At 35.7% G+C, this 16,773-nt stretch overlaps 1 protein-coding gene across 8 annotated transcripts in view; it reads right to left on the reverse strand.

Annotated features, from left to right (window-relative positions):
- ZAP3 (protein) overlaps nucleotides 1-16,773 on the reverse strand; it is a 245,671-nt gene that overhangs the window by 156,823 nt on the left and 72,075 nt on the right. For 4 of the 8 annotated variants that reach the window (XR_014440724.1, XM_083111264.1, XM_083111266.1 and 1 more), the window contains exon 5: nucleotides 12,607-12,672. The exons of the other annotated variants lie outside the window; for them this stretch is intronic. Coding sequence is in view for 3 of the 4 variants with exons in the window: in XM_083111264.1 (XP_082967390.1) it covers nucleotides 12,607-12,672 (66 nt within the window). In the remaining variant the exon portion in view is untranslated. The remainder of the gene's footprint in view (nucleotides 1-12,606; nucleotides 12,673-16,773) is intronic. 8 annotated transcript variants of the gene reach the window in all.

Consider the following 16,773-nt stretch of genomic DNA (forward strand, 5'->3'; position numbering starts at 1 on the left):
TTCCTGCATGTGTTTTAAAACAACAAATATATTGAAAATTTTAAAAGTGGTCAGGAACCAGTGTTGGAACATTCTGTATGGACTGACCGATATGCATTCCGGACAAAAATCTGGTCTTAGTACAATTTCTATGAACTTAAAGTGGATGAACATTATAGTAATGCTTCACCCACTTATTCAACATTTCTAACAATATTATGTGTACTCATATTAGTGGTAACTTGTGAGTGTCTTAGGGCCATTTGTCAAAAATATAGTTGTATGCCAGTGGAAAACTAGTTCATACACCCTATACTGAAAGCTGTGATATCCTTACTATGAAAAATATTATCTTTCTGATTTTTTAATATTATGTTTGACACGTATTGATTATGCTGTGTAACAATTTTCATTGTGGTAACACCTGAAACTCCCTATCAAACAATTACCCAAAGTGGAGTGTTCTCTCATCACAACATATTAATTTATTTAAAGATTTTTCTACTTTCTGAGTAGGTAAGAGTGGTAATATAGTGATTTTCTGTTAGGACTGTCCTTCTTGTCTCCAACAATACCTAAATCATCAAAATACTCAACATAGTTTCAAGATAAGACATGTTTTGTGTCACATGGTGGATTGGTTCGTCCACTCAATTTCGGAAAATCTTGAAATTTTAAAAAATTCGTAACTTACAAAATATTTGTTGGACAAGTCTAATATTACATATTTATCATATTGGACCGAGTATCTATCAATAAAAAAAAAAATATGAAGCAAATCTATTGAGTATGAAGCAACTTTTTGTGTTTCAACACTGATTTGAGTCAAGTTAAAGAGATGCCGAAACCAGGAGATAAAATTTGGGTGAAAAAATTTCCCACTTTAAATCCTAAATTTGTTAACAACTATAACAACGAAGCACATAGGAAGCAGAATGCTCATTTGCGTTACTTATTCTTAACAGTTATGTAATAGTGTAAATTTTCCTCCAAAATTGTTTACAAACAACATAGGTTCAACATTGAACTTAAAAAGGTTTGAGAAAATTGTTTGCATCCAACTTTCTACCCATTGCCTACCATACAATCTCCTGACGAACTAAATCGGGCAGGATGAAGAAAATATAGAGGATAAAATACATATTGCCGCTGGATCGGCATACTCCCATCCGTTTGAAACATGTTCGCTGGTGAAGTAGAGATAAGATTTTCCTGAAAACATATTCCATTGAGTTCGATTTCCCTATCCCAGGGACTGGCGTTTGCAGATTATGGTAGATTTTACCATTATGCAAAGAGAAGGGTTCTAAGGGTCAACAAATATCAAAATGTGCTTAGTTTAGTACCATTTTGCAGGGGTTGTCATGCAGATTGATTGAAAAACTTGCTGGTACCTCAGTCCTCGCCGATCTTCGCATCCTCGCCCTCCCCTCCTTCACTGCCCCTTCCACCCCTCACCCATCTGTTTGTACTGTAGGATGACAGACGAGGTTTCTCAGCGAGCAGCAGGAAGCCTGTAACCATCGTCGGGCTGCTGCTGGTGCGTGCGAAAGCAATCAACTCTTGACAGTAGCTAATCTAGTCAATTGAATGCACATTGTGCTCATAATTTTATAAAACCCATTCAACTCCTAAAAAGTAGAGGACTCAAAATACCGTGCGTTCATTTCGATCTTCAGCCGAGAGATCGGGAGAAACGTGGCGGGCGGCGCTGACAGAGATGACGACATTTGTTGCCTGTAATGCCCACTTATCTTTATGGACATATGCAGACATTTATATAAATATTGCAAAACGAGCACTAATCTGTGTTATAAGAGTACGGTTTTAATTTTAGTTGCTTAGTAGCTGTATGTGCTGATGATTTTGACATGCCCATCTCCTGTGAAACACGGCGTAGAGGTTTGTTTGGAGAACGTTCTAACGCTGTACCAATTTTATCGAGTTTTGCTTCGGTTAGAATCTGTCCTTTTTGCTTAGGTGTTTTAAAATTTAACGATCCAGTTTCTTGTAATTTAAGGACAAGATGTCTAAACGTATCTCTATGTGGAGGTGAAACGCTTGGGAATTTCTGTACAAATTGCCTACACATGTCTCGACACGAGTCTGTTTTCATACATAAAAATTCTTTGTTCTAACGTGAACCTTGCGGCTGGCATTCCAATCGTCTCACTGACACAACACACATACACACTGCAACAACACAAACAAGTAACGGCAAGTAACCAAGAATAACACTCTTGCGCACAGTATGAAATTAACACGCTCTTGGTTTACATCTGCTCGCCACAGCACTGTCTTAATCTAGTTGCGAAGGAACAAAAAACTCGAGCTCGGAGATTTCGGATTGCAAGGAAGCTCACGTAAACCATTGACTTTTAACAGTTTCGTCTGCAGCGTAATCTTGATACAGTGTTGCACATTCGAAACCTCCAAACGATCTCCATCGACACAAAACTCTTTCAATGATATAAACTTAAGCAGGACGTTACTGGTGAAAACTAAGATTAAAATGTTTTATTATCTGTGACTCTTAACATCGTTTCTAAAGCGTATTTATTTGTGTATAAAAGGGCAGAACTTGGATGAATTACAGAAGAAATTTTGCATGTTATAACACAGGTTAGTGCTCGTTTTGCAATATTTATATAAATGTCTGAATATGTCCATAAAAATAAGCGGGGATTACAGGCCGCAAATGTCGGCATCTCCATCAGCGCTGCCCGCCACGCTTCTCCCGATCTCTCGGCTGAACATCAAAATGAACGCACGGTAGTACAAATGAACTGTAGGAAGTTCCTCATTTCTTACATGGAGGAATCGCCCCTGGGGTCACATCTTACATGCCTAATTATTAGAAGAACCAATCTTCTTGAGAACAGCTTTATTCTTCACAAACCGTTCATAAAACTGCCTGAAAAAGTTACCCCACATATCTGACACAAAACGCTAGATTTATCCTTTCAGTTTGTGTCAAGATGCAGGAATTTAAATCCTTGTTGCATTACTGTATTGGAACTACATGTACGCTTCCTGGCTATGCTTATTCACTGCTCTACAAATAACGGAACACACACAAAAAATACAACCCGAGACATGAGCTAACTTAACAGTAACAGTAAACTGCTGTTTGTTTGAAAGTTCTCGATGACAATTGAATATTTTGATTCTTACAAAGTACTTGAAACACAGTAAGACTGTTTTGCAACAGGCTAGTTTAAAAATTTCATCAACAATTTTATAGCATTTTTTAGCTACTTTCGTCCTCTTATACAAAAAGATTTTTATAAAATGGGACAATATAGTGGTGTTTGAATCATATCAATGGGACAACCGGGATGTGCTTCTGAAACGGGACTCTTCAGGTCAAAATGGGACGTATGGTCACCCTATTAAATATGCACTCACAAACATTTATACCTTAATGTGATTAAAAACCCTAATAATAACCCATAAGAGATAAATGTAAGTTGGAATTATTGAGAAATAGGAAATAAAATTATTGTTGAGGACAAAAAAAATAGTCATCACTCACTTCTTATCACGAGTCATGCATTAATTTTCATAATAATAATATGCAGTAAATATTAAGTCTTTGTGAAGACAAAGTACTAAAGAAAAAATCAGCATGCAGAGAGAATTCACTCTACTAAGGCAAATGGCTAATACAACAAATAAAAAAAATATTATTTTCTTTTTTTTAGTGTTTCATAGTTTTGATTCTGTATAATGTTGAAAAGTGTTTATTATTTCTTTTAGAGTAGCTTGGAAATTTGAAAAACTTCATTAACAAAAAGAAAAGTGAAAATCACCTCTGCTCTTTCTAAAAACTGATTTGCCTTTCTTACATAAATCTCAACAAAAAACCTGAGACATTTATTTCCTTCACTGCAAGATTAATGATTAAAGCTATGAAAAGGATAATAAAATAAAAATTTCAAATAGATTTACAATCACTTATTGTATAAAGTAGAACTCCATGTAACCAAATGGTTAACACCCTAAACTTCAGAGAACATCCCACGTTCGATCTCTTGTAATTTCCAAAATTTTGGTGTCGCCCAGCATCTTGAGGACAATTGGGAAGGCATTTGAAAATACATAGACTCGAAAACCAGGACACAGCAGCAATGGGACTCTTATATGCAACAAACAGTCATTATTAAGCTTCAGACCTCGAAACAGTTCACTTTTAATCAACTGTTAATTGTTTTTTTAATGTAATCTTGCAAATGGGAATTGTTCCTGTGTCACTCAATGACAACGTTTTCAAGTACTTTGAACTTAAAAAGTTATTCATCCCTTTCCTGTACTTTAAAGAGAAACTCCTTAAAAAAAACACCGTAAACAAACTGTGGTAACATACAAAAATATGACTCGAACCACAGTGTGTTTGGTTGTAACCACTGAACTATATATATCCGGAAGGACTGCTTTACGACACAAAAGTGAAGCAATTCTCTCGCTAAGTTACACCAGGGAACATGGAAGGAAAGCTGAAGCAGACAGATTTTTCTATGGCGGTAAATGGATGTTTACAACAGATTATTTACGAAATAAAAGCCATAATTTATGAGAAAACATTACAATGAGTATGTCAACTATGGATTTAAGATTAAAATAACAATATCAATGTATTTTTGAGAACTTGTTGGTAAAGTTTATTATATTGAGAATTCTGCAGCTGCTGTCCTCATCACTTTCTTGCCACAATATTATTGTTGATATCAGAGCTACACTCAGAGGGCGATTGGATTCAAACCATCGAAGGACAGAAGATGGGAAGAAAATAAATTAGTTTTAATGCATGGATCCATGTTCATTTATTTATAAATGTGACACTATATGCAAATGTCCACTCATCATGTCTTTCAGCTGACATCATCAAACTAACGAGAACTGTGCAAATGCACGAAAAGAAAATAATAATTAAAATGTATGGAATACATTAAAAAGTTCACGTCTATGCACAGAAACTTAGATTTTACTATGTATTGAGTGAGACTAAAGTTTTGTTTCGTTACAAATGCATATATTTTGCACACATTAATTCTTCCTTTTACTATGCGACTGCGATAGATAAATTACATAAATTTTACACATATCATCTTGATTAAATTTCATAAAACAAGAAAAGGTGAAGGATACAGCAAGTGCGTGTAAGGAAGCTACGTCTAACAAAATGCAATAATAATAATACCATCATTGATTAAAGTAATGTCATTAGGTTTTAACATTTAACAGCCACATTCGAATGCTTTTCCTATGACATTTAATTGCAGTCATCACCTTTTAACAAATACATCTAGGCATAGTCTACACATATTTTAAGAATGATCCTTACCTATGAAAGTGGACACCCGGGCAATTATCTAAACGATTTGCACATCAAAATGCCGAACACGACCGTACCATTTTCAACCCATTTCAGACTGGATAAATTGTTCGAAAAAACACATGCCAACTATTAATATAGAGAAGAAACATTTAACCCTTAAATGCATAGCGTTACCATATGGTAACGGTCAACATTCGCACACTTTCGTGCTAGAGTCTTGTCTATATTGAGTGTGTAGGCAAATCTAGTGCCAGAAGTCGCTCTAGGAAGCATTAAACTTGTGTTTGAGACCATTAGTTTCAGTCAAGGTAATGGCATTGTTGTGAGAGGATATTTTGACCTCCGATTTTTTAATTAAAAATATCATACGCTGGAAACTAAATATAGTATTTCTTATCCGATTGCCTTTCTTTATGAAGTTCTGAATGTTTTCAGCATTTAGTAAACACATGTAACTTAAAACTAATGATGTTTTTCGTTGAAGAATTTGCATCACTTGTTCAATATGGTAAAGCTATGCACATACAGTAGCTACAGGCCTTTTCAACAATTACTTCATTTATTCTATTATTATTGCATGTAAACCAAGAAATTTAAGTTGGAAAGCCTCTTATCATATTTTGTATGGTTTCTTTTTATCTATTGCTTGTTATAATTTATATGTTATTTTAATATTAATAATAATAAAAATAATAGATGACCATTTCATGGAACATTTTGTGCCTGTTGAGTAGCTCAGCTTTGTTGAGTCTGTGATCCCGCAATATGGAAAACATTCCTGTAGGGATGTGACGAAGCTGAAAATTTACCGATGCCGATGTACTCACCGATAATTTTTGGAACAGATACCGATGCCGATATTTAACCGATTCAGATACATAAAATTATTAAACAGAAATGGGATGTTCTTTTCTGAAGGACAAAAATAAATTTTCTATGTACATTTCTATTGCATATCATATATATATATATATATACATATAAATTCTCAAGAGATGTGAAAGTACATTTGCATCTACAAAAGGTTATGTGAACCTAGAGATTTAACACTAATACACAAGCAGTTCTTTGAAATGCAAAATGAATTCCTGTTCTGCCAGATTCAACTTCAGAAATACGAGATTTGGAAGCACTACTTCTCTTATCGCCAATCTGTTCAGCAACACTGAACACCCAATCACTGAATACTGATGCAGCAGGTATGCTCAAGTATTTTCTCAGCACTTGCTTCAGGTTTGAATACTCATTTTTGAATTTCCAATACAACAGCAGATCCTGGTTCAGCGATGTACTGTTTTATTTCCGACTTATAGTTAGGTTGATTCTCTGAATGAGAGTTTGCAATAATTTTATTACAAAACTCTACAATAATGACAAATCATAACCAAATTTCAATAAATCTTACAAAACTAGAATATAAAACTTATTAGAAGGTAAAACTCTAGTATAATCTGTACCGGTTTAAATATCAGATTTTTGTCATTCCGATACCAATGCCAATATGTCAATTTCTGGCGATTTTCATACACCTGTAATCGGCTTCGACACATCCCTACATTCCTGCAAGCTATTTATTAGAGGTAAACCTATAAGATTTGGGTACAAAGCCTGCCTGGTGCTTGAAAACCTTCCGTGGATGCCTCATTTGTTTTGGCATCTATCAAGGCAAGAATATAAGAAGATTCCACTGAAATTGAAAACAAATTTAGAAAGACTGCAGCCCCTCTTATACATATTCTATAAGAATTCAGAGGCAAAAATTCTCCCAGCTTGGATTTGAATGGAAATCGCTCAAAACTATGTGGCATCATTTCGTGTTGCACCCAAGGAGGTGTAGCGGTCCATTACAACACAAAGGAAGGTTTTGAAAGATATGTGCTATGCTGGTGGTCTACCAGTAGTGTTTTCGAATTGGACATGTCACATATGTGGTTGGACTTCTAGTTCCATGTTTCATACGTTTCTTTGACAAGGGACTCCCCGATGGCATAGTAGTAACTTCGTCGCCTTGTAATCAAGGGGTCCCGGGTTTGATACACAGTGGAGGTACATGGCACAGTGGTTCCAATCCCACTTTAACTCTAGGTCCATTCCCGATTAGCTATTCTGTGCATAAAGTGGACTTAAAACTTCAATTCAAAGTTTCTATTACAAGTGAATATTCAAGAGTGATGTCCAATATGTGAATATAGAGTAATCATTATGTACTAAATAATTATCTGGGTGCATTTAGCTCAGAAAATGTGAGATTAATGTACAATGGATCTATAATATTTGTATTATATAAAAAAAATTAAAAATTTTGAAAGTAATTTTAAGGTTAATTCAGAAATTTCAAAGCTTTCAAAAATAAATCAATTTGTAGGGGTGAACGCATAGCGTTATCAACGGGGTATAATTCGAAAAGTGAGAATGAAAATTTTCAAAAAACGATTCAAAATCACTTATTAGTACATAACAACAGATATTACACTTAAAAAGAAAAGAAAAAATTGACAAAAAATAATTCATGTGTTTAAGGGTTAATAAGACATGCATTTATAGCACTGAATGCATAAATATGGTTAAATCATGTTCCTTTTTGTGCTATACGAAAGCAAAAAGGTTAGTAAATATATGTTAGCTTATGAGATCACCATGGTTTCTTGTCACGTTCCCTGGAAAAACTAATCGCAAAAGCAGCTTCACTTTTCGTGGCTTATCAGGGTTGCAGGGTGTGTTCCAGTTATATACGAGGTTTGTTCAAAAAGTATCAGACCGTAATTTTTTTGGCGTAAACAAATGTAGTTAGGGAGGCGTGGTTTGAAGCACATATGTAGATGATCCTAATGTGCATTTTTTTTTTCGAGCCTCCAGAAGCAGTCAGTCGCTGGCAGACCAGCGATGAGTGAGAAGATTTAAGGGAGTGGCATCGGAATTTAGTTTTTGACAAAATGACTGAAAAACTTGAACAATGCTACTGCATTAAATTTTGTGTCAAACTTGGAGAATCTCAAGTGGAAACGATCCGCAAGATTCAACAGGCCTTCGGGGACGAAGCAGTTGGCACCACACAGATAAAGGAGTGGTACAACCACTTCAAAGATGGCCGCATGCCAGTGGAGAGTGAAGCACGTTCTGGTAGGTCAACATCCAGAAATGAGATCGTCATTGACCAAGTGAGGACCCTGGTGATGCAGGATTGTCGAATCACAATCAGAGAACTTTCAGCCGATGTGGGCATCAGCATTGGATCCGCTCATTCCATTCTGAATAATAATTTTGGCCTTAGGAGAATCTCAGTGAAGTTCGTGCCGAAGCTGCTAACAAGCAGAAGACACTCCGCTTGGAGATACAGACTTTCCTGGCCCAAAACAGGACACACATGCTTCCTCATGCTCCATAATCTCCTGACATGGTTCCATGTGATTTCGGGCTTTTCCCCGAGCTGAAAATGCTCCTGAAAGGAACCAGATTTCAGTCCAGAGAAGACAACATGCAAAATGCGATGGACCAGCTGCACGCAATCCCAAAAGAAGCTTTCCAGCGCTGCTTCCAACAGTGGGTGAAACGCGTGGCAGCTCAAGTGGACTACTTTGAAGGAGATTAATGTAAGATTGTGGTATCTGAATACATCTTTTTTTATTAATAAAAGTCTCATACTTTTTGAACAAACCTCGTATAGTTCAATGGTTGTAACCAGGGTATTTTTCACCATATATATGTATGTAAAGGTGCAAAATTTTGCAAAAAAATACTAAAAATCACATAAAAGGCCAGATTTGCATTATTTCATAACTTTCAACCCATAAAAATAATTTTTCGCGTATCATATTTATTTATCAACTCCTAATCACTTTGGTAGCAATCAACGTTTTTGCCAATGATAAATTTATAGTACATCTAATTTAAGTATAAATTAGATGTAGTAGCTGTCCAGGAAGTTAGGTGGCCAGGAGAAGGGAATTGTAAAACTAAAAATTATACTTTTTTCTATGGTGGTACTGAAAATCATAATTTTGGAAAAGGCTTTTTCATAAATAATAGAATTATCTCGGCTCTTAAGACAGTAGAATTTATTAATGATTGGGTATGATATGAAGTTTTACAGGGTAGGTAGTGTAAAATTATTTTAATAAACATACATGGACCAACGGAAGATATAGATGATAATACTAAAGATGATTTTTATACAGAGTTAGAACAGGTCTTTGATAAATTTTCTCAGTATGATATGAAAATTCTGTTAGGTGACTGTAATACACAGATTGGTAAAGAAGAGACATTTAAACCCATGATTGGTAAAGAAAGTCTTCATGAATTAAGTAATGATAATGGTATAAGATTGATTACTTTTGCAACCTCAAAGAATTTAATTGTGAAAAGTACAACTTTTAAACATAAAGATATCCATAAATATAACTGGTCTTCTCCAGATGGTAAAACTCATAATCAGATAGATCATATTCTCATTGATAAGAGAAGGCATACTAGTATAATTGACGTTCGTACACATAGAGGTGCTGACTGTGCCAGTGACCATTATTTAGTAATTGCTAAATTGAGAGAAAGACTCGCAGTGATAAATCATAAGCAACAAAATCTAAAAGTTCTAAAATTTAATACAGGAAAATTTGCTGATGAAAGAATTAAGAAGGATTACCAAATTAAACTGTCAAATAGATTTGATGTTTTGCAGGATTTAAATGATGATGAAAATATAAATGAAACAGATGTAAATAATAATTGGGAGCACATACGTAATGCAATAGAATCAGCAGCTAAAGAATGTATAGGATACCATAAACCAAGAAAAAGTAAACCATGGTTTGATAATGAATGTCATAATCTAATAGAAATAAGGAATCAGGCTAGACTTAGGTGGTTAAATAACTCTGATGATACAAATCTAAGCAATTATAATAGAATAAAGCGAGAAGTTAACCGCATGTTTAGAAGTAAAAAAAGAGATTACTTGAAAAGCAAAATTAATGAAATTGAAACAAACAGCAAAAACAAAAATATCAGAGATTTATATAAAGGTGTAAATGAATTTAGAAAGGGGTGCCAACCTAAAGTAAACTTGATAAAAGATAAAGATGGTGATTTTCTAGCTGACCCAAGCAATATTCTAAATAGATGGAAGAACTACTTTAATGACCTTTTAAATGTTCATGTAGGAGATAAATCAGAAGTAAATGAAGTCCACACAGCAGAACCTTTAGTTCCAGAACCTAACTTGACTGAAGTTAAAGATGCTATTAAAAGGCTAAAGAATAACAAAGCACCTGGCATTGATTTAATACCAGCTGAGTTCATTAAATATGGTGGCAATTCATTAATATGTCAAATTCATAAATTAATTTGTTTAATATGGAATAAAGAAGAAATACCTCAACATTGGAAAGAATCTATAATTGTTCCTGTGTTTAAAAAAGGTGATAAAATGAACTGCAATAATTATCGTGGAATTTCTCTACTCTCAACAACATATAAAATATTATCTAACATTCTTTTAACAAGACTAACACCATATGCTAATGAAATTATAGGTGATTATCAATGTGGATTTAAACGTAACAGATCAACTACAGATCAAATTTTTCACATCAGACAGACAAAAAAAGTGGGAATATAATCGAAATGTCCATCAGCTATTCATTGATTTCAAAAAAGCATATGATTCGGTCAAAAGAGATAAATTATATAATATATTAGTAGAGTTTGGAATACCTAAGAAGCTTGTTAGTATGATAAAAGTCTGCACCAGTGAAACAGAAAGTAAAATTTGTGTGGGTATTAATGTGTCTGACAAATTTACAATTCATGATTGGTTAAAACAAGGAGATGCATTATCTCCATTGCTCATTAATTTTGCCTTAGAATATGCTGTTCGGAAGGTAAAAGAAACTAACGAAGGACTAAAATTAAATGGTATGACTCAGTTATTAGCATATGCAGATGATGTAGACTTATTAGGGGATGATATAAATACAATTAAGAATAATGCTAAAATATTTTTCAAAACTGCTAGAGAGATAGGTTTGGAAGTTAACAAAGAGAAAACTAAATATATGCTTACAGGCCGAAACCAAGTGTTAAATAATAATGAACATCTAATTATTGATAACAACTCGTTTGAACCAGTTTCCAAATTCAAATACTTAGGAGTAATATTAACAAATGAAAATTATGTGTATTAAAGAGGAAATAAAAAGTAGGCTTAATTCAGGAAATGCATGTTACTTAGCTCTTCATAAACTTTTCTCTTCTCGTTTAATATCTAAGAAACTAAAAGTTAAAATATACAAAACAGTAATTTTGCCTGTAGTATTATATGGGTCTAAAACTTGGTCCCTTACATTGAAAGAGGAACACAAATTGAGAGTATTTGAAAATAAGATCCTTAGGAAAATATTTGGACCTAAAAGGGATGAGGAGACAGGTGAGTGGAGAAGGTTTCATAATATGTATTCATGTCCAGATATTATTAGAATGATTAAATCAAGAAGACTTAGGTGGGCAGGCCATGTGGCACGAATGGGAGAAGAAAGAGGAGTTCACATTCACAGGATTCTTGTTGGGAAACCTGATGGTAAGAGACCTATAGGAAGGCCAAGATGAAGATGGAGGGAGAACGTTGAGATGGACCTAAATAAAATCTGTAGAGATGGAAAAGAGTATATAGATCTTGCTCAAAATAGGGACAGATGGAAGGCCTGTGTTGCTGCAGCCATGAACCTTCGGGTTTAAAAGGCTAGAGAGTTAGTTAGTTCAGATTTTTTATTGTTATTATTACTTGGAATTGCTGTTTCAAGGATCAAATTAAACATAGTGAAGTTTAGTTATGTTGTATGCACAGTAAAATTACATTGTATATCGAGACATTACAGATAATAAAAGACACACAGTATATATTTAATGGTTTCTTGCTTTCTAAAATGACTTGGCATCTTTCACCTTGTAAACCAGCATGATGTAAAAGATGAGAGAGCTCTATAGTCGAATTTTGAAGCTTAAAACTGTTAGTAGTTGACATGAAGGGCAAATGAGTACAGAGTTGCCTAGTTTGAAATGTTGGCAATAACTGCAGTTGTTATATATTACCAACACACCTACAAATATGAAAGATATTTACAGAAATACCACATTGAAAATAAAATAAACAAAATGTAAATTTGTGTACACAGAAACGAATGTGATTTATTATACTGATGGCTATTATCCTTTAGATATAATGATAAAGTTAAAATGTAATTATTTCAGTTAATATTAGGTGAGAATTAAGAGATTAACAACAATGAAATTACCACAGGGTTTTTTGATCTCAAGTCAAATGAAGTTGGAGTCCAATATGGCACAGCACACTCCTGTCCCTACAGATATAAATGATTTGTTTAACTGAAGCCAAGAAAATTTCTTATAACATGAATTAAATTCATTAATTTCTTAATATTTTAATTATGTTTAGGCATACTTACTTTTACTTTTATTTATAATAATCGATGGTCTCAGGTCGAAGTATTTAGTGCAGGTGGCGTGAAGGCACTTCAATTCATTGGAAGAGCTCATGTAATTTCTGGCAAATATGGGGCGCAGATGTTGCAAAAGGGCATAAATGAAGAAAGGCTGGAATGGGACATAGAGGCGAAATTGGAGCTTCAGAGCCATACATCTCAAGAGAAATAGTTGAACACCTATATACTCAGTTCAAATCTTAAAGGATGAGGGTCAACAAGGTCCAGAGGGCAGTGCAGCAGGCTTCAACTAGTTACAACCCTCAATGGTTTTCGAGCAAGACAGTGGCACCCGAGAGCAGAGATCGTACAGAGCAGAACACCAGTCTAGAGGGAAGCAGAACATTTGGCGACAGGCTGGCCCAGATAGAAAAATGGACCAGCTGACACTTACGGTGCAGCAATGGAGAGAAAATGAACAGGAGCAGTACCCACGCAGGCAACATCCTCATCTGAATGACCGGCATTTCGGTCTAGAGAATTGGTCTTCAAACAACATGGAAAAATGTAAAAGAAATTGGAATTGGAGGACGACTGGAAATGAAAGAGGAAACTGGAGATACATGCAGCAGTGAGGCAGTGAACAGCGCAACATACCCAGCACTTCGTGTCTGAACTGCAAATGGCACGATGTTCAGCAAGCATCCAGAGAAGAAAGCAGTTAGAATAAAAACTAGTAGGTCCCACGAGCCCGAGGAACCAGGGTCCAAAGGACCACTATTACAAGGTTGCACTAGATTTAAAAAATAAGCTAAAGTGAAAATTCACAAGGAAACTCACAATCTTTTAATCAATACAGCATCACAAGTAGACAAATGTACAGTGCCTAAAAATGCTAAAATTAGAAAATTCGAATCCACCTTACAAGGAATTTCTGGTGGAACAATAACAGCAAATGAAATTGTAATGTTAAAATTTCATTTTGGAATCAAAAGCTTCATCCATCTTCTTGCATAGTTAAGCTAGGAAGATGACGTTCGTCTTCGATCTCCACTGACTTTTTTCTAGCACTTCAGGAAGCAGATATTTTGCTATCGGAAAAGTAGTTGCACTTGCGAAGATAGGGTAAACCTCCCAAATATGAACTTCAGAAAAGAAATTCAGTGGGATACACTGTGCCGGATAACTTAATTCAGCTAGTTACAGCAATGGAAAATAAGAAAGTTTGAACTAAAGAGGAAATGGAATTACCTCCAAAATTGTGCGCATACAAAGCTTTACAAATAGATGACATGATGGATAGAAAAATCGAATACGTGGAGCAAAATGAAGACCTTGTAAGGAAGGAACATACTCATTCTGAATATATGTATTAGTATGTGTGAACACAATGATTCGAATCACCAACCCCAATGATCACCCTGAAAAATTAGAAAATAAAAAAACCATAGGAAGCATGCAAAGTTGTCAAATCGTGTCAACTATTGTGGTGAATGAAGAGAAACTGGCGCAGCTACAAGCTAGTTTAGAGGAAATGAAAGACAAAAAAGCGCTGAAGAGAATCTAGTAACATCAGCTTCAAGAAAACATGTTGGGCATTAACCCGAAATTAACTCCAGAGGAATGGGACCAGATAAAACAGCTTGCCAAGGAGTTTTTTTTGTTAGAACACTTGTAGTAGTGCATCCCAAAAGTCCCCGTCGCTCCTCATGGTCGTTCCCCCCAGCAACCGCCCCCCCCCCCCAACCTCAATTTTGCAGACTCGCAGTAATCGAACTATATCTCCATAACTAATGATCGTAGACAGGTAATGTTTCTCTAGGCCTAATCCTCATTAGATGGGCTACAAAAGAGATTCTGTTTAATTTTTTGATACTGTTGGTGGTTTTGCCGTAATTTAAAAAATAATCTTTAAAAAGCAAATTTTTTTCTAGTACTTTCTAAAGGTTTTGCCTTGTAACTTTTAAACAAATTAAATGACAAGAAATTGTTGCTAATAAAAGTTGTAGCCTAATTTATAAGCCTTAAAGCAATATAAGTTTTAATATAATTTAATGAACGATGCACCATAAAATGTGTCTTCAAATGGAGGACAGCACCAAAAAAATGTCTCTTTATCACAGTCTGGCGGTTAAGTCCGGAATCATTGACTTGAATTGTTATGCCACTTAAGACATGTTCAGTCGAGTAGCCAATCGTCATTTTCGTGCTGATGGCCGCCATCTTGAAAAAAGTCCGCCATATTCAATATTTTTTATTTTATATATCTCAGGAACGGTGGCACATGTCAACTTCTGGATTGTTCAGAAATGCTCCAAATAGTGTAAACTTTCATAATACAGGGTGGGCACAAAGTCCCGTGATCCCTCCATATTGTAACTGCAATTGCTAAATTATTATTTGTTGCTAATGCATGTATATATTGCATGTTGATCAGGTGTAAATCATGGCTGACACAAGTGACTACACCATTGAACAATGCCTGATTGCCAGCTGTTGGGTTCACGAAAGGGAACGAACTGGACGAACATTGGAGAATGTGCGAACAGACTTCCAACAGTGGTTTGGACGAGCCCCTCCTCCCAAATTCACATTTGCTGCGATGGGAAAAGAAGATTTTTTACCACCGGTAGCGTGAAGGACAAACCATGAAGTGGCAGACCGTCCACCAGAGACGAACAGTGCAGAGGTGTAGCCGAATCTGTGGTAAGATCCACAATGAAGTCGACGCAGAAGAGATCCACGGAACTGGGCATACCCCGGTCCACAATGGGTAAGCACATGAAGTTGGATTTAAAGGTACGACCATATCGACCGATGAGTGTTAATGAGTTATCGAACAATGACTTGACACGATACCGAAGTGGGGGAGAGTAATCTTTAGTGATGAGTGTGCCATTTATCGGAGCTCCCGGGCACGAAACGTTGTGTTCTGGTCAAAGGAAAACACTTATATTTACGAAGAACTGGAGAACAACCCTCCTCATGTCATGATATGATATGATTGATTGATTGATTTGGTGTTTTAAGTCAACTTTATGCACAGTAAGGCTAATCGGAGTGGACCTACAGTTTGAAGTGGGATCCGAACCACTATGTGCCTCCACTGGGTATGAAACCCGGGACCCCTTGATTACAAGGTGAAGAACCTACCACTGCGCCATCGGTGAGGCCCCTGTGTCACGATATGGGTGGGCATGGACAGTAAACGCCTTTATGGTCCTTGTTTTATGGACAATGTTGTGAATCAGCATGAATATCTGCACATGCTCCGTAATTGGTTTGTACCCATCTTGACAGACATGGGGGTTAGGCAGACATGCTGGTTGCAGCAAGATGGTGCACCCGCTCATTTTGCCATTCAAGTTTGACAGTACCTCAATGAAGAAGTCTTTCCACAACGTTGGATTGATAGTGGGTCTCCTGCCTTACCGGCTCCACTTGACCGGCCACTAGCAGCCCTGACCTCACAACGTGTGACAATGAACTATAGGGTTTTATCAAGGCAATTGTTGCCAAGGACCGTTACGATATGGTTGAAGAATTGAAAGACGCTGTGCGGAGAGCATTCACACACGTTATTCCAGCAATGTTGAGGAAGGTGTCACACAGGACATGGCGACGAATAATTCTGTGTTACAAAATTGATGGGGTTCATACAGACCCTTTGGACAGTTCAGATGTAGGCATATGATCTGTGAAATACTGGATTGGTGTATATGTCATACCATATCATATATTAGTGGGGGTCACGGGACTTTGTGCCTGCCCTGTATATCAACAAATCTATTTTTGAAAAATAAAAGTAGTGGTTTTGTAGAAAACTCACTATAATACTTGATGCGAATAGCTGTGAGTTATAAGTCTTAATATTTCTCGAATTAAACAATAGTATTTTATATTTGGTAAGGTTACGAAATGTTTGTTAGAAGACTTTAGACAAACTGAATCCTTAAAATACTAATTTTTGTATTTATAAATTTACCTTAAATAACAATTTTAAGAGAATACAATTGATAT

This window comes from Lepisma saccharinum, chromosome 25 (genome assembly GCF_977018435.1).
Source record: "Lepisma saccharinum chromosome 25, izLepSacc3.1, whole genome shotgun sequence".
Lineage (NCBI taxonomy): Eukaryota > Metazoa > Arthropoda > Insecta > Zygentoma > Lepismatidae > Lepisma > Lepisma saccharinum.